Source organism: Rana temporaria, chromosome 4 (genome assembly GCF_905171775.1).
Source record: "Rana temporaria chromosome 4, aRanTem1.1, whole genome shotgun sequence".
NCBI lineage: Eukaryota > Metazoa > Chordata > Amphibia > Anura > Ranidae > Rana > Rana temporaria.
Window position 1 is genome coordinate 271,762,613 of NC_053492.1, and position 19,846 is coordinate 271,782,458.

Sequence of the window (19,846 nt, forward strand, 5' to 3'; positions counted from 1 at the left end):
CAGTGAGACAGAGAGAGACAGTGAGACAGAGAGAGACAGTGAGACAGAGAGAGACAGTGAGACAGAGAGAGACAGTGAGAGAGACAGAGTGAGACAGAGAGAGACAGAGTGAGAGATAGTGAGACAGTGAGAGATAGTGAGACAGTGAGAGATAGTGAGACAGTGAGAGATAGTGAGACAGTGAGAGATAGTGAGACAGTGAAAGATAGTGAGACAGTGAGAGATAGTGAGACAGTGAAAGATAGTGAGACAGTGAGAGATAGTGAGACAGTGAAAGATAGTGAGACAGTGACATAATTTTTTGTTAAAGTTTGCATATGTTATGCTTTGGTAAAACTTTGTCAAAGTTTTTACAAATAAAAAAAAAGTTAAGTAAAAAAAAAAAAACGTTATTTCAAACAGGTTATGCATAATAATAAAAACCGTTTTGAACATATCATGTGTTTTTTTATTTTTTTTGCTTTTTCTGCTTTCAGAATAGTGTTGAGCGGAATACGCCATATTCGATTTCGCGATATATCACGAATATATAGCCGAATATTCGTGAAATATTCGCTAAAATTGAATATTCGTGATATTATATAAAAAAAAAATTGCGAAATTTCGCTAATGCGAATTTATTGCGAACATTTTGCGATTTTTTTTTTTTTTTTTTTGGTGATTGGCTCTGATGCATAAGAAGGGCGGAGAAAGTATTCTCGAATATTCGGAAATAGAATATTCGGAATATTTTATCGAAATTTCGCAAATGCGAATGCGAAATTGATTGCGAGATTTTGACAACTCTGATTGGCTCTGATGCAAAAAAAGGGTGGAGAAAGTATTCGCGAATATTCTATTTCCGAATATTCGAGAATACTTTCTCCGCCCTTCTTTTGCATCAGAGCCAATCACCAAAAAAAAAAATTCTATATACTCTATATACAGACAGGAAAAAGTATTCATACCCCTCTATACACAGGAAAAAGTATTCATACCCCTCTATACACAGAGACAGGAAAAAGTATTCATACCCCTCTATACACAGAGACAGGAAAAAGTATTCATACCCCTCTATATACAGACAGGAAAAAGTATTCATACCCCTCTATATATACAGAGACAGGAAAAAGTATTCACACGTCTCTATACACAGGAAAAAGTATTCATACCCCTCTATACACAGAGACAGGAAAAAGTATTCATACCCCTCTATACACAGAGACAGGAAAAAGTATTCATACCCCTCTATATACAGACAGGAAAAAGTATTCATACCCCTCTATAGACAGAGACCGGAAAAAGTATTCATACCCCTCTGTAGACAGAGACCGGAAAAAGTATTCATACCCCTCTATAGACAGAGACCGGAAAAAGTATTCATACCCCTCTATACACAGAGACAGGAAAAAGTATTCATACCCCTCTATAGACAGAGACAGGAAAAAGTATTCATACCCCTCTATACACAGAGACAGGAAAAATTATTCATACCCCTCTATATACAGACAGGAAAAAGTATTCATACCCCTCTATAGACAGAGACAGGAAAAAGTATTCATACCCCTCTATAGACAGGAAACAGTATTCATACCCCTCTATAGACAGAGGCAGGAAAAAGTATTCATACCCCTCTATACACAGAGACAGGAAAAAGTATTCATACCCCTCTATAGACAGAGGCAGGAAAAAGTATTCATACCCCTCTATAGACAGAGACAGGAAAAAGTATTCATACCCCTCTATACACAGAGACAGGAAAAAGTATTCATACCCCTCTATAGACAGACAGGAAAAAGTATTCATACCCCTCTATAGACAGGAAAAAGTATTCATACCCCTCTGTACACAGAGACAGGAAAAAGTATTCATACCCCTCTATAGACAGAGACAGGAAAAAGTATTCATACCCGGAAATCGGGTATTCGCGAATACAGTTGTCAAAATATTTCACAACATTTTTTTTTGATAAACTTTTTCCTGTGTATAGAGGGGTATGAATACTTTTTCCTGTCTCTGTGTATAGAGGGGTATGAATACTTGTTCCAGTCTCTGTCTATAGAGGGGTATGAATACTTTTTCCTGTCTCTGTCTATAGAGGGGTATGAATACTTTTTCCTGTCTGTATATAGAGGGGTATGAATACTTTTTCCTGTCTCTGTGTATAGAGGGGTATGAATACTTTTTCCTGTCTATAGAGGGATAGGAATACTTTTTCCTGTCTGTCTATAGAGGGATATGAATACTTTTTCCTGTCTCTGTGTATAGAGGGGTATGAATACTTTTTCCTGTCTATAGAGGGGTATGAATACTTTTTCCTGTCTGTATATAGAGGGGTATGAATACTTTTTCCTGTCTGTATATAGAGGGGTATGAATACTTTTTCCGGCCTATAGAGGGGTATGAATACTTTTTCCTGCCTCTGTCTATAGAGGGGTATGAATACTTTTTCCTGTCTGTATATAGAGGGGTATGAATACTTTTTCCTGCCTCTGTCTATAGAGGGGTATGAATACTTTTTCCTGTCTGTATATAGAGGGGTATGAATACTTTTTCCTGTCTCTGTATATAGAGGGGTATGAATACTTTTTCCTGTCTCTGTGTATAGAGGGGTATGAATACTTTTTCCTGTCTATAGAGGGGTATGAATACTTGTTCCTGTCTGTATATAGAGGGGTATGAATACTTTTTCCTGTCTCTGTGTATAGAGGGGTATGAATACTTTTTCCTGTCTCTGTGTATAGAGGGGTATGAATACTTTTTCCTGTGTATAGAGGGGTATGAATACTTTTTCCTGTCTCTGTGTATAGAGGGGTATGAATACTTTTTCCTGTGTATAGAGGGGTATGAATACTTTTTCCTGTCTCTGTGTATAGAGGGGTATGAATACTTTTTCCTGTCTCTGTGTATAGAGGGGTATGAATACTTTTTCCTGTCTCTGTGTATAGAGGGGTATGAATACTTTTTCCTGTCTCTGTGTATAGAGGGGTATGAATACTTTTTCCTGCCTCTGTCTATAGAGGGGTATGAATACTTTTTCCTGTCTCTGTGTATAGAGGGGTATGAATACCTTTTCCTGTCTCTGTCTATAGAGGTGTATGAATACTTTTTCCTGTGTATAGAGGGGTATGAATACTTTTTCCTGTATATAGAGGGGTATGAATACTTTTTCCTGTCTGTATATAGAGTATATAGAATTTTTTTTTTTTTTTTGGTGATTGGCTCTGATGCAAAAGAAGGGCGGAGAAAGTATTCTCGAATATTCGGAAATAGAATATTTCACAACATTTTTTTTTTTGATAAAATATTCCGAATATTCTATTTCCGAATATTCGAGAATACTTTCTCCGCCCTTCTTTTGCATCAGAGCCAATCACCAAAAAAAAAAAAAAATCGCAAAAAAAAAATCGCAAAATCGCATTAGCGAAATTTCGCAATTTTTTTTTTATAAAGTATCACGAATATTCGGAATAGCGAATATTGGCCGCGAAATTCGAGATATTCGCGAATACTCGAATATGCCATATTCGAGCCGAATATTCGCAATACGAATATTCGTGAGCAACACTATTTCAGAATATACCAAACAAGTTATTTTCATATGGTATTGGACATATTTGTACAATTAATGAAATTTGCACTGCATTCTTCAAATACATTGATATTGCCATGGAATCTCTCCTCATGGAGATAGAAAGAAGTCGGCAAATTTTTCACGCATGGCAATGTAGGATCTGCTTGCACGTACGCTGCTACACTGTATGGAGGGCAGGTGGAACTCTTGCTCTTCCTCAACGTGGATACTCTCCTTATCCCTGACAATGTTATGCAGGCCTGGATTACCAACTCTGCATTCTCAAGACTGAGTTGCAAGGGGGTTTGAAAAACACGCCATTTACTGGACAATATGCCAAACTAACATTCAATGAGGCGTCTTGCGCGGCTCAGGCGATAATTGAAGATCCTCTTCTTGTTGTCCAGATTATTTCTGGCATAAGGCCTAAGCAGATAGTGAGAAAGTGCAAAGGCCTCATCGGCAACAAGCACAAAAGGCAGGTCGGGTCCTTCAGTTCCAGGCAGAGGCTGATCAGATGGTAAGTTAAATCGGCCTTGTCGCAGTCTTCTACCCATTACAGACTCACGGAACACTCTGGAATCAGAACTGCTGCCATATGCCCCAATGTCCACAGCGATACATTTATAATTGCTGTCACAGATAGCCAAGAGGACCAATGAAAAATATTTTTTATAGTTCTGGAATCTGGACCCAGAATGTGGAGGCTTTTGGATACGGATATGCTTTCCATCAAGAGCTCCGATACAATTTGGAAAGTTTGCCCGATCCCAAAATCCATCGGCTATTCTTCGCCACATGTTGCCATCTGGTAATGGCATCACTGCTGGACACAGCTCTTCCCATATGGCAAGGCATGTATCATGCACTATCTCTGAAATTGTAGAAATACCCAATAAAAAGTAATGCTTTAGAGAGGCATAGGACTGACCAGTTGCAAGAAACCTAGGAAAAAAAGACCATCTTTTTAGCTTTATTTAAGTACTGGCACATAAATCAATACAATATTTAGTATCTATACATACTGGGCTAGATTCAGGTAGGGGGATGTAAATTTGTGTGGGCGTAGCGTATGTAATTTACGCTACGCCACCGCAATTTAGAGAGGCATGTGCAGTATTCACAAAGCACTTGCTCCGTAAGTTGCGGCGGCGTAAATCTGCCAGCGTAAGCGCGCCAAATTAAAATTGTCAAGAGGTGGGCGTGTTTTATGTAAATAAAACATGACCCCATGTAAATAATGTTTCTCACGAACGGCGCATGCGCCGGCTGTGAACGTATCCCAGTGCGCATGCTCCTAATCACGTCGCAAATAGTCAATGCTTTCGATGTGAATGTAATTTACGCAAAGCCCTATTCGCGAACGACTTACGCAAACGACGTAAACATTTTAAAATTCAACGCGGGAACGACATCCATACTTAACATTGGCTATGCCTCATATAGCAGGAGTAACGTTACGCTGGAAAAAGCCTTACGCAAACGACGTAAAAAATCCACTGGGCGCACGTACGTTTATGAATCGGCGTATCCAGCTCATTCGCATATTCTACGCTGAAATAGACGGTAGCGCCACCTAGCAGCCAGCGTAAATATGCACCCTAAGATACGACGGCGTAAGAGACTTACGCCGCTCGTATCTTAGCCTAATTTAAGCGTATCTGGTTTCCAGAATACGCTTAAATTTACGACGGCGTAGATTCAGAGTTACGACGGCGTATCTACCGATACGTCTGCATAACTGTCTCTGAATCTAGCCCACTGTATATAAACACACACACACAGTAGACCAGGGGTAGGCAACCTCGGCACTCCAGCTGTTTTGAAAATACATATCCCATCATGCCTCTGCCTCTAGGAGTCAGCCCTATGATTGTCAAGGTCTTGCAATGGGACTTGTAGTTTCACCACAGCTGGAGAGCGGAGGTTGCCAATCCCTGCAGCAGACCAAAAAAAAAAAAAAAGACATTTGAAATGTAGGACTTCTTACCTCAAGGTCACCAAGAGACGTTCTTCTGCAGATACACACCTTCTCATGTATGTATGTCTACGCTGCAGTCATGGGTGCAGCTGGTCCAGTAAGTAGTCAAATGTGGCTACGGTCATCACTGGTAAATTTGAAAAACTTAGTGGGATACTGTCGGAGATGAGCATAGTGCAGAGCCACATAACCTTCAGAAGGCCGCTTCAGTAGTATGGGGTGGGTCCAGAATCGACGTCTCCTAGCCACAATCTGCTTTTTCTTGCTCTCCATTCTCCTCGAATTGGCAAATACGACAAACAATGTCATAATGTCCCAAAAATTGTTGGAATCCATCGCACAGTGCAGATAGTACACAACAGGACAAAGGAAGGACACAGCAAGGACAAGTCACTCACTGAAAACTGCAATGCAGCATGGGAGGAGCAATGCTTTCTGGGTACTGTCATCAAAGCCACAGAAATGTCTGTAAACTGCTGAAAACGGACGCAAAAACGGCTAAAAATTGACACATTTGCGGATGTAAATGGAACGGAAGACGGATGACAACGGACATAAACGGATCGATAGACGGAAGTAAACGGATATTAACGGAATGGATGACGGATGAAAAAACGGATACGTTTTTAACGTGGCTAAACTGATGGTACCAGTGTGAATGAGGCCTTAAGGAAGAAGAAGGAAAGTGGGTGGAAAAAAAAGAGATGGAATAGTGATGAGGGAGGTATGGTCCAGAGTGATAAACACACCCTTTTCTGTGATGCAGTAAAGCAGTGCATGATGGCATTTTGGGCACTATATCGAGCTGGTCACTACCAGGCATCTCACTTTCTGAGGTAGGACCGTTGGCCTTCTATTGATTCTCTAATGGAAAACTCAGGCCCCTTTTGCCTCACCTTTTGGAGAACCCTTCAATTACACAATTATTTACATTCTTTGCCTAACTATTAGCCTATGACGACCTTTGAGAAACACTGCTCAGACGAATGAACTCTACCGCAAGTTCTTTCCAAAACGTACAACCTATTGATCACCCCTTCTGAACAACCATGTTTACCCTGCTTGAAGAAGTGGGAATGGGACCTAAACCACACCTTCGCACCAGAACAACAATAAAACATTATTAGATTCTCTCTAAAATCCTCCATTTGCACGAAGATCCAGGAAACCAACTTTACAATTTTGACATGGTGGTACCGTACCCCCCATATGCGACATACATTTTACACCAATACCACTGATCGCTGCTGGAGATGCCAGGAGGGTAGGGGAACGCTGCTTCATAATTTTTTGGTCTTTCCCTAAGCATGAACACTTCTGGAGAGAGGTCTAGAAGATTATCCAGGAGTTCACTGACTTAGAGATTCCTGACGACCCAGTTTTTTTCTTACTACATGTTTCGGCCATCCCAGCGAAAAAGTATAAAAAATCCATAATACGTCACCTGGTGAATGGAGTCCAAAACTTGCATTCCCCTGAATTGGAAAAACCAGTAACCACATGCTATCAGTTTTTGGCTCCGTACAGTGGAGGAAATCAATAAGATAGAGGATTTTGTACTCACAGCACAGCATAAACAGAAAAAGTACTCCAAGACCTGAAGACTATGGAAAATGTTTGTCCATTCTGAAGAATGGAAAGCTGTTATGGGTCCATCATTTTTTGGCAGTCTCTACACCCTACATATTCATATTATGAAACTTGGTATCACCTTAAGCTTTCAGTACCCTTCACCCCCCTTTTCTTTTTCCTCCCGCTTTCATTTTCTTCTCTGGCTTTTCATATTCTCCCTTTACTTCTTTGTCCTTCTATAAAAAAAAATGGGAATGGGCGGTTCCGTTTCTCTTTTTGTGTGGTTTAGTTCTTGGATAACGCACTGAAAGGATAAACCTAGATTTGAATTACCCTCTATATTGTTTTTGTGGGGGTTACCGCACTGGTTTACTGATTGGAAATGTTGTATGCTATACCACTGGATATTCAAATGTCTATATACTATACTACTGTTCTGGATCTGCCTGTTCCTGGCCTTAAATAAAATGAAAAATAAATAAATAATGTATACAAAATCACTATAAAATGTATTTATAAATGAATAAACTATACAGAATATTAGCTAGAGCATATACAAATGTGTAACAGTGTCACAAGTTATTATTATTTTTTATTACATTTGTAATTATTCTCTGCTGTTTCAGAGTGAAATGCTGATATGCAGAATAAATCATAAAGATGCTTCTGTTGTATTTCCCTACTTGAGTGATTGTACATCTTGTTTGACATCTGTAAAGTTTACACAGCGGGCAACTTAGACAGAGCAGTTGTTACGTAGCCTAATGGTGTTTAGTGATTTTTAAATCCTATAATGTATATTTGTTTGCTTGAGGATTGTGTGATGTTTAAAAATAGTGAGGTAGAGCAGCTAATATAGGTGTTATCAAGGGAAAATTATTTGGTTTTAAGCTTTCTTACCTTTTTGCCGGATACAATCACCACAAAGCAAGCTACAACAGTGATTGCAATCATAATGTAACAAGCTTTAATGCGTGCTTTGTTTCGAGCTCTAACCAGCATTTCCAGCCTAAACAAAAGAAAACAGTATTTCAGTGGCAAAATGTTCTTATTCAGCTCACTTATATAGTCATTGTTTATTATCACTAAAATATTAAGATCTAGTCACACGTTTGCATCAAAAAATGCATCCATTCTTACATGTTTTGCTTTTGCTTCAATACTCACCCTATCTCTGGCACTCTCTCCTACTGGCTTACCACTGTGCTATCAAGTGTCAGTCCTCTTTGGAACTGAATGATGTCCAGTCTTGTGGACTGAATGATGCCCAGTGCTATTGAACTCACTTCCTGTGAGCCCAGAGCATCATCTGATATAGAAGTGAGCCATACAACCGATCTGTGTCATACCCTGAAGTTTTGCTGCACACACCACACCACACTGTCCTATGATGCATACACTTGTGCTTGAAATGTGACATTTTGAAGGGATAACTGCCGAGTTTGTGTTCTGTCCCACCAGTCCAGCTTTCCTATCACCTCACTCCTGTGATAGAATACAGGTTCCTTCATGACACCGTGCACATCTCCTGCATGCACAACTTAACTTGCTTAACTCCTTCTGTACCTGCGTCTAGGTCTCTTAGGTCTCCGCCATGCAGATGCATGTTGGGGCACCAAGCACGTGGGAGGGGAACAGCGAAATTGCTCCCCTCGTTATGCAGAGAACCTGTCACCCCTGCCAGTACCATACTCCTACTGTCTAGCTGCCATATCATTCCCTTGTGTTAGTTACTCTTAACAACTACATATCCTGCTCTTTACCCCGTGTGTGTGTGTGACAGGCCCTGTACTTTGTAATATGCCATATATCACCATGCACCCTTTATATTAACTTTCCTAACTATGTAACAGCCCTAACTAACTAATGCAGGCTGCCCAGGCTCAAACCTTTCCAGAGAGAAAAACCTAATGCTGGAAGGGTTCTAGTCCAGGGAGAACCCCATCAGGCTAGCCCAGAAGAGAGCTATGTGCATCTTCCTCTGTAAATCTCATTTGGAAGAGAGAACGTGCTTTGAGCCCTCCCTTGATATTTCTGTGGCTCATAGCAAGGGGCAGGACTCAGAAACCCTGGGAAAAGAGTCTAGACATAATTAACCCCCTCCCATTCTGGGCAGCATGTAACTGTCTGCTTAACTACACAGTGCACAGTAAAAAAATAAATGTATTATGGTTCACATTATAATGATAACCAATAGAAGCTTCACGTTATACACAGCAATAACAGCAACACGAAAATAAAGTAAACTTTATTTTTACTCCTGTAAGCACTTACTGATAATACTCATGTACTAATTGTACGAAAATTCCTAAAAGACAACATTTTTTTTTTCTGTTGGTTATTATTTCTGATCATGCGCAGTCTTTCTTATCCAATTTTTCCTGTCCGAAAATAGTTCACATTAAATGAAAATCGTTAGTTCTGTTCACGTACGGGAAAAAAATTGTCGTTTATCCCTTTTGGAAATTTTTGTTTGGAAAGTCTGAATCAGATGTTAAGAGTTATGTACACAATGGGGATTATTTACGAAAAGGCCAATCCACTTTGCACTGTAAGTGCACTGCAAGTACACTGAAAGTGCACTTGGAAGTGCAGTCGCTGTAGATCTGAGGGGAAGATCTGTAATGAGGGGAAGCTCTGCTGATTTTATCATCCAGTCATGTGCAAGCTAAAATGCTGTTTTTTTTTCCCTTGCATCTCCCCCTCAGATCTACAGCGACTGCACTTCCAAGTGCACTTGTAGTGCAAAGTATATTTACCTTTAGTAAATAACCCCCAATATATGAAAATCGAACAATCGCTCCTTGTACGGAATTTTTCTTCAGATTTTCTTATAGTGTGTGTACCCAGCTTAAAGTGGTTATAGAGGCAGAATGTTTTTTTATCGTAATGCATTCTATGCATTAAGATATAAAACCTTCTGTGTGCAGCAGCCCCCCTTATATTTATCTGAGCTCCATCTCGATCCAGCGATATAGCACAAGAGCATCGGCTGTCCAGGACTTTCCCTCCTGATTTACTGAAACAGCAGCGGGTGCCATTGGCTCCCGCTGCTGTCAAAGTCAGTGAGCCAATGAGGAGTGAGAGGAGGCGGAGCTGAGCCACGGCTCTGTGTCTGAATGAACACACAGAGTAGCGGCTCGACTTGGGTGCCCCATAGCAATCTGCTTGCTGTGGAGGCACTTGGCAGGAGGGAGGGGCCAGGAGCGCTGTCGAGGAACCAGAGAAAAGGAGGATCTGAGCTACTCTGTGCAAAACCACTGCATAGAGCAGGTAAGTATGACATGTTTGTTATTTAAAAAAATAAAAATAAAATAAGACTTTAATATCACTTTAAGTATGCTTGTGTAATGTATCCAGATGATAAATGACAGAAGATAAAATAATTATATCTATTGATATATATATATATATATATATATATATATATATATATATATATATATATATATATATATATATATATATATATATATATATATATATATTTTTTTTTTTTTAATAAAACAGAAAACTCTAATTAAAAACTGTTTCAGTACCGTGAAAATGGCTGGACTTGAACACCAGAACATCTTAAATTATTTAATTAGTGGAAATGATAACTATAATTGATTTTGAAATTAGAACAGAAGGAACACATAAATGGATGGCAAAGGAAGGACAGCAGAAGCTTTCATCTTGAGATAAGAGACAGTTTTTGGCAAGTGCTGTGCTGTTACTGTCACGTACACAATAGCCCTGTCGCACAGACAAATATTGCTCTCTAAGTATTAATGAAAATTAGGTCTTGTTCTTATACAGATTCCATGTACGCCTCCAGGAAAGGAGATGGGGTGACATCAGCCCACAGGTGCCATATACTGTTTATGGTCATATGGATGACAGGAAGTTGAGGAAATAAGCCATAGTGTTTCTAAATGACCACACATCTTTTTTTCAAGACATTTATAACTTTAAATAAACATATTGGTTTCATAAATACACTTTTGACAATACTCATCTGCTTTTTATTAAGCCTAAATTTGATTAGGATTCTCCATGATATGTGCTGGTTATTTATGGCTACTTAATTTAATTATTTGACCCACAGACCACTTGCAAGTCTATAACAAACATGTACACCACTTTTTGACAATTTTAAATAATCATTTATAACCTAGTATGGGATGCCTGAATTGTTTTTGCTCCTTAAAGCCCTACTCTAGTTTGGGGCAGCATCTGGAATGGGTAAGTATTAATATGGAAGTCTATGAATAGGGTGATTTTTGCAACAAAAGCACCTTTTTAATTTTATCAAAGAATGGGGATTTTTTTTTTATAATTAACTATTTATATTCATTTTTCAAAATGAGAAAATATAACAAACAGTGGACATTACACAGGGCTAGCATCAGACCAATGTGGGTAATTATTTTTTAAATGTTTTGGGAAGCTGGAGTTTGGATTTAGTATTTGGACAATAATTTGATTGTTAAGATCGTTTTTTTTTTTTTTTTACCAAAGTAAATATTAAAACATATTGAGTATATTTATAATATTCATACAACTTAATTTGAATGTACTTTGCAATGCAATTCATATTAGGTCAGTAAATATAATTACAACTGAATATTGATATAATGCATGATAGAGTAATATAGGACTGATCCTATAGGCATATTTTCTAGCTGACCTGTAGCATGTACAGGTAGATAATTATGTTAAATTTTCAGTTAAGTTGCTCCAACCAAGAAGTTAAAGGGCAAATTGTAATTGGCTATGCATGAATCTGGCCATACAAAAATCATTGATTGGTATGCTTGATTATGCTAAATTAAATTTAAAGGTATAGTTTAATTAAGCCTTGAAATAAGTATAGAATCATCTACCATTTTTCTGTTGTTATGCAGGCATGGTGTTTGGAACACTACTACTATTTCCTATCGTTTAATTGCATCTTAAATGTAATCTGATTTTCTTCTGGGACACAGTTATTTAAGTTGGCCAAACAATGGTAGATTTTTGAATGGACGTTCAAATGAAAATTTGTATGAAACTTCTCAGTACAATCGGTGACCACATTTCTTCAAAATATTACTTGTTTTTAACATTTGATTTAGGAATGAATGGACTTTCCTAAACAAAAAACAACATATGCTGTTAGAAATTTGTACAATTAACAAAAATGTTTCATCCAGGTCTTGAATTTTCTCAGCATTGCGATCAAAATCAATCATTGAATTGAAAATCAAACAAATGTTCATAAAAGAAAAGAAAATGAACACCATTCTACTAGTGTATGGCCAGCATTAGCCTCTAGATGTCCATGTCAGATATTTGTAACTATAGTGCAGTTATTTAAAGTGTCACTAACTGTAGCCAACGTTTTTATTTGGTTTGTTTAGAGTGGGAAAGAGTTAAAAGTGTTTGTTACCCCATCATTTCATATTTCTTATATGTGCCTTTTGTGCTTAGTACTTGTATGAAAAAGTATCCTGTTCTCTTTGTATGGCTTCCTTTTTGTGAAATCCCTGGCATTCCTACCAGTCCCTCTGCTTTCCTATTAAAAAAAAAACTGACCACATACTTCTCTAGCTATGCTGGGAACTCAGCCTGCTCTCCTCCAATGATCAGACTTGTCCTGACACCCCCCCCCTCCCTCTGCACAGCCATTCACGTTGATGCTCAGTGTGCTGCTGCTTCTCCTCCCCCAGCTCTTATGCAGCTGAGAACAGAGGAAATGTGATCATCACTTATAAAAAAGAGGAAAATATATTTAAAAATGTTTTTAAATCTATACAACAATCTTTTTCCTTTCATTTCTATTTCAAACTGAATGGGTTGTTACACAAGGTTATTGTTTACAATCACTTTAACATTTCAGATTTTTTTGTCTATCTGTGACTCAACAGTGGAGAGTCTCTGTGAACAGGAAATGGGGGGTTGCTTGTCACTGGGACAGGGCACAGACAGAAACAAAATATTATTAGAAGTTCTAACCCTTTCATATTCTACAAAAATTGTGTTTTGTCTTCATCTGTGTCCCTGTTATGTGGGGTACACACTATAAGAAAATGGGGCGAAGGATCATCCAATTTTCCTTGTTGTTTCACAGCAAATCGGAACTGGTTAAAGAAAATTTGTATGAAAATTCTCGTCCGACAAAGGCTTTCTTTTTGTTGTTTATTGTTTTTGATCATGCGCAGTGTTTCGTTTCTGATTCTTCTTGTACGAAAATCGGACGAAAACAGTACACATGAAAAATCACGTGAAAATCATTTGTTCTGTTCCCATACGAGAAAATCTTTGGAGCTTTGGACATTTTGGTAGAAAGTTGTGTACACACTATATGCAAATCGTACAAAATTTCTTTGGACGAAAATTCTCGCTCAATTTTCTTGTGTGTATGAGCCTTTAGAGAGATTTGCCGCTTCTACCTAACCTGAGAGAAAGTAATCAGAAATCTCACCAATGGAGACAGTCATACACAGAAGGTACCCCTTCATTTCAAAATGCTTAGCTTGCCTACTACTAGTTTCTTAAAGGGGTGGTTCACCCTAAAAACTACTTTTTTTTATTACAATGGCCCCCCACATTACAATACGATTAAGGCTATTATTATTTTTTTTAAGCTGTACATACCTTTGTACAGCATATTCACCCGTTGCGAGTCCCGCGGGAGTGGGCGTTCCTCACATGTCTGTGATTGACATTTTGACCAAAAACGAGCTCCCCCCGCCGCATAAGCCGCGTCACGATTGGCGAAAGGAGCCGAACGGCGATGCGCATGCGCAGTATAGCGCCGACTTGCCGTTCGGCTTCTTTCGCCAACCGTGACGCGGCTTACGCAAGACACCGACGACGGGCATTCAAACTGTAAGTATTTTATTTTTTCCTCAAATTTGCCTTCTAGGTTGGGGGTGCACGCTAAACGGCGGTTTACCCCGATAAATACGGTAACTATGGGTTCTTTATTGATTGTGTATTAATAAAAAATCTTTTGTATATTTTTCCATGTATGTGTTTCTACACTTGAATTTACTTTAATTTAACTTGTACCACAATAGTCCAATTGCCCCTGTTCTCTGGGTATTTGGGTATCCCATGAAAGTAAATGTAATGAAGCCTTACGGAATGGTTGGTGGAATATCCGCTTCCGATTTAAAACGTCCTGTCCACTTTAGTATTTTTTTATCAAACTGATTTGGCTTGCAGCGAGAAATGTTTGTGGCATCACCTAGGACCATGAACACAAGTTTACTGTAGAAATAGTAAAATAATGATACAAACACATCATATGTGATTTTTGTACAGTATGGAACATGTCTTTTGGATTTTACTTAGAACATTGAGAAGATTGTTTTTTTGATATATATTTGCCTATAAAGTGGCAATTCAGGTGATGTGAAAGACCATGCCTGAGCAATGTGTGACAGCACAGCTGCTTGTAATCTCCATCTAGAGCAGTGGCACTGGTCATCAACCCTGTCCTCAGGGCCCACTAACAGGCCAGGTTTTAGGTATTACCTTGGGGAGATACAGTCTAGAATACTGCAATCACTGAGCAGCAAATTATATCACCTGTGATGTACAGTATTTCAGTTATCTTGCAAACCTGGCTTGTTAGTGCGTCCTGAGGACAGGATTGATGACCACCGATCTAGAGAACTTGTGACAGGGTGACAACAGAGGAGTATAATTGGATGCAAGCAAAAGCATAACAGAAAGTGTTGGAACAAGGACCATAGAACCTCTTTATCTTAAAGACTATTTTTTTTTTTAATCAGCACAAGAGACAGTACTTACATTGAATGAGCGGTCTCCCTTGTGCTGGTGGCTGCTGTCTTAGTTGAAATCTTCAATCCTCTGCCCTTCCCCATATTCCCACAGTGGCAATCTTCCAATTTGTAAAGAGTGCTGACTGCATTGCTTGCCTTTTCCACCTCCCCTCTTCCATTCATAGAAGCTGTGCTAAAACTTCCATTTAATGAAAAGTGACCCATAATGGAGGAGGCACTTCTCATTCATTGTTAAGTATTGTCCCTTGTGCTGATTGTGTTTTTACTGCAGTCCATTAAAATATTTTCCCTCACTTCCTATAAGACTGGGTGTGATGGGAACTCTCCAACAGCAAAACAGTGAGAAAAAACACATTTTATTAGAGTAGTGGAAAGCTAAAACCCCTTGTAGCGCTTGGTTGTTAGTAGTAACTAACATCCACCATATCACCCTGCTGCCAAACCTCCATCTATCACCTCAGAGACAATGAGCAGTCATTTGCATTGTTTTGTTTATTGGGGGATATAACTTGATTGGGGTAAAGGGGATATGAGATGCCCATAGAACATGTTGCTTTGCCATCATAGTTAGTGAACATTGATAAATTGGTTTAGCCTTGAAGAATTGCATATCACCATGCAGACTATTGCTCCTCTTCCTCTGCACTAACTCCTGCAGACTGTTGCTCCCAGGACTTCTCTCCTCCTGCACAAATCTTCCACTGCACAACTACTATATCACTGTAGAACTGCTATATCACTGTAAAACTATTAGATCCAGTCCCATCATCTTCATTGTGACAAAAAGGAATCACTGAATAATCCCAACTTGCTGGCTGTGTTTAGGTGCTGTTACTAGGCCAGAGGTCTACAGTACCTCTCCCCAGCGGCCTAGTAATTTAGTAGCACATGTTGGTTTGTGGACTACTGATCCCAGCTAGCCCGACTTGCAAATCCTGCACCCTCAGGCCGCATCGATTTGACACACTTCCCCACAGTCTCTCCTCTGTTCCGGGACTCCTCATCAATGACCGTGTATAGATGAGGACTTCATCCAAGACTGTGTAAGGATGAACTTCCCTCCCAGACTTCCTGGCATGCCTCCGCATCTAGCACTCCACTGTTGTACACTCACCGACCTTCTCCTGCCCCGAGTCCATAATGGTGAACTTTATCTGGACATACGTTCTGACAGCCTCTCTCCAGCCCCTCTGCTCTAGGAGCTCCTCATCTATGACCGTGTAAAGATGAAGACTTCACCCATGACCGTGTAAGGGTGAAGTTCCCTCACAGCTCTCCTGGGCTCCTCCGCGCTTGGTGCACCCCCCCCAAATGGGGGCCACCTCCCGCCACTGTCTAGTACTCCATTCTTCAAGTCTTCCGGCTGACAACTCCCTGCCAGTGGCATGTGACCTCAGCTTATATGGGAGGCCTTCCCCCTGCCAATACCAAGTGGAGATTGGTCAGAGCTCCTCACATGAGCTGTCTGCCACTCTAGTCCCAGGCCCTGCCCCTGTTCCAGAACAATCTCCTTGGAAGCAGGGGATGTGCCTCAGAACTAGAACACAGGTGGCCACAGCCACTGCTACACTAACCACTCCCTGCCCCCAGATCAAAACAAACAGCCTGAAGCATAGGCCTGCCTAAATTTACCTGCACTGGCAGTTTTCCTAGCAAAGATCTTATGCTAGCACCTACCTATGGTAGAGGGTGCTATACCCTGATAAATGTTTATTTGTGCCTCTGTCCCAGTGCAGGTTTACCTGTCTGGTAAAACTGTGGTCATCAAGTGAGGGTAAATCTCTATAATGGAGCCCCAGATAGTAGTAAAATATTAGCAGGGATTCTAATTCTTTCTCATTCTATCTATCTAAAGCCAAAGTCTTGGCTTTGATACACACTGTAAAGTAGAATGCTGGGACATGCCTAACTAATTTAAGGTTTACGCAAAATTTATAGCGTCTACAAAATAGGGGATAGTTTTATGGAATTTAAAACATTTTTTTTTACTAGTAATGGCGGCGATCTGCGATTTTTATTATGACCGTGACATTGCGGCGGACATATCGGACACTTTTGACACGTTTTTGGGACCATTGACATTTATACAGCGATTAGTGCTATAAAACTGCAATGATTACTGTGTAAATGTGACTGGCAGGGAAGGGGGTTAACACTAGGGGGCGCTGAAGGGGTTAATATGTTCCCCAAAGTGTGTTCTAACTGTAGGCGGGAGGGGACTCACAAGGGGAGGAGACCGATGTGTGTTCCTCTGTACTGGGAACACACATTGGTCTCCTCACCACTGACAGGACATGGATCTGTGCATTTAGACTCACAGATCCATGGTCCTGCTGTGATTGCGGGCAAGGACGCCTGGGAAGCCAAGGACGTCATATGACGTCCACCCGGAGGGAGGGAGTGTTCCCGCCGACGTCATTTTACAATGACTCGGTAGGGAAAGGGTTAATAATAGGACACTTACCTGTCTTGGAATCCAGCGATGTCAGCACCCCAACCAATGTTCCCATTAGCTGTCGGGTGCTGCCCCCACCATTGCCAGTAAGGGAACCTGGCAGTGAAGCCTTGTGGCTTCACTGGTGGGTCCCTTCTGCGCATGTGCGAAGCACACATCGCTCTCTTACTGGCCCGGCAGCAGGGGAAGGAGAAGGGGGCCATACTTGTGACGCTGTGAGGTCTGACAGAAATGGGGACAGGGTACCTGTCACCAACAGGTACCCGCTACCCCCTCCCACTGGAAGGTGCCAAATGTGGCACCAGAGAGGGGGAGGAATCGGATAAGCAGAAGCAGAAGTTCCACTTTTGGATGGAACTCTGCTTTAACATGTTAAATCAATTATTATCTTTTACACGCTTCAAGTCAAATAATGCACTTCTTTAGTAAAAAAAACAAAACAAAGTTTACCGAACATATTAACATTGTTTTTTTGTTTTTTTTAATTAATGTTTTATGATGCCAAATTTTTAACCACTTTTGGTGCCCCAAACTAGAATATTATTTGTAAATACAGTGGTACAGAGATATAGAATAGGAATTACGGTTTTATTTCAATAAAAGGAGCTACAACATCCACACATTAAATTATTCAGGATTTTGGGGATCTGAATGAACTTTTAAAACAGCATACAATGGCTGCTAAGCAGCAAGTAAGTTACACTCAATGGGATTGTTTTTGTTTTTATTTTGTTATTTTTTATTTTTTGGAATAGAGACTGTTTATTTGGAAAAGTGAATGTTTGCTCAGTTTAGTGAATACAGTAAAGCTATGTTTACTTTGAATATCCAATAATTTGCAAGAGAGAAAAATTTAAAATCAGCATTTTGTTTGCTCATTATTGGATAAATAACCTGAAAACTAAGCTAGGTGAACATACACTTTCCAAATTAAACCATTTCTATTGCTTTAGCAAACCAACCCAAATGGAACAAGAAATTACAATAAATAAATATAAAATAAATAACAAATAAATATAAATATAAAAACCCAAATGGAACAATACAAATAAAAACATTTTAGATATGATGCCACTGATGGATTAGGTATTTTAAGCTTTAATGGTTGGTATATATAATTTTACTGTGTTACATGTTATAGCACCAACAATGAGTTCAAATAAATACAAAATGCACACATGTAAAATCCCAAGCACAGTCCCATGTGTTATATACTGTATATGATAAAGGTAATAGTATTTTTGCAAGCATGTATATTTACAAGTAATCCATCTTCTGTGCTTGTATATATGTCTAAGGTTAAAGACAATTATATATAAAACGTACCTCCAGTGTTGCATTCTCTAGAGTAATATGCATAAACAAAGTGTCTTAATCTCATGCATCTTCTTGCTAATCCGACAGCAGTCATCGTTTCCCAAATTCTGTTTGGTGTGTTGTTTGAATTGCCTTAATATTCCCATCTCTGAGTTAATTTACATCATGGAAAAGTACCAGATTTTTTTTTTTTTATGTTTAACAACGTCACTACTGCTTAGAGCACCCTCTGCTCCCAAGACTTTGTGATTTCAAGCCCTGAGAACAGATATCCAAGTCTGTCATTTGTGTTCACACAGTCCTGGCACTGTGACAAAATCTACCTTCAATTTGCAAAGATGAACTTCTCCAAATGGAAAACAAGGGTATTGTTTTGAAATGAGGACTGTGACGTCATTTAACATAACCAATAATGCAATTATTATGAATGCTAGTATCTGATACTGTTAACCACACTTCACCCCCGGAAGATTTGGCTGCCCAATGACCAGGCCATTTTTTGCGATACGACACTGCGTCGCTTTAACTGACAATTACGCAGTCGTGCAATGTTGTACCCAAACAAAATAGATGTCTTTTCTCCCCACAAATAGAGCTTTCTTTTGGTGGTATTTGATCACCTCTGCGGTTTTTTATTTTTTGCGCTATAAACAAAAAAAGAGCGGAATTTTTGAAAAAAACACAGAGGGGGTTATTAATGAAGCCAAATCCACTTTGCACTACAAGTGAAAAGTGCTTTAGAAATTGCAAGGAAAATAAAAAACAGCATTTTAGCTTGCACATGATTGGATAATAAAATCAGCAGAGCTTCCCCTCATTTCAGATCTACCCCTCAGATTTACAGTGGGTGCACTTTCAGTGCAATTTCAAGTGCACTTTGCACTTGCAGTTTGCACTTGTAGTGTAAAGTGGATTTGCCTTTCGTAAATAACCCCCAATATTTTTTACTTTTTGCTATAGTAAATATCAAAATTCTAGCAATTCGCGCATGTGCAGTAGGAAAACTGCTGTGAAGCCACAAGGCTTCACTGCCAGTTTTCCTTACCCAAGATGGCACCCGAGAGCTGATTCGAGAATCCCATGACAGGTAAGTGCCCTAATAGTAAAAGTCAGCAGCTACAGTATTTTATTTTCTGGTGGGGGGGCTGGAGCTCCGCTTTAAGTAAACAAGACAGAACAGACTTGTTACA

The 19,846-nt window shown here is 39.5% G+C and overlaps 1 protein-coding gene across 1 annotated transcript in view; it reads right to left on the bottom strand.

The window, feature by feature from the left end:
• The window catches only part of FAM162B (family with sequence similarity 162 member B), a 32,692-nt gene extending 13,794 nt beyond the window's left edge, over positions 1–18,898 (bottom strand). Inside the window, exons 1-3 of the mRNA XM_040350286.1 lie at positions 18,666–18,898; positions 14,217–14,322; positions 8,007–8,115 (exon numbers count right to left, since the gene is read on the bottom strand). Coding sequence (XP_040206220.1) covers positions 8,007–8,115; positions 14,217–14,322; positions 18,666–18,750 — 300 coding nt within the window. The 5' untranslated portion in view covers positions 18,751–18,898. The remainder of the gene's footprint in view (positions 1–8,006; positions 8,116–14,216; positions 14,323–18,665) is intronic.
• Between the last annotated feature and the right edge of the window lie 948 nt (positions 18,899–19,846).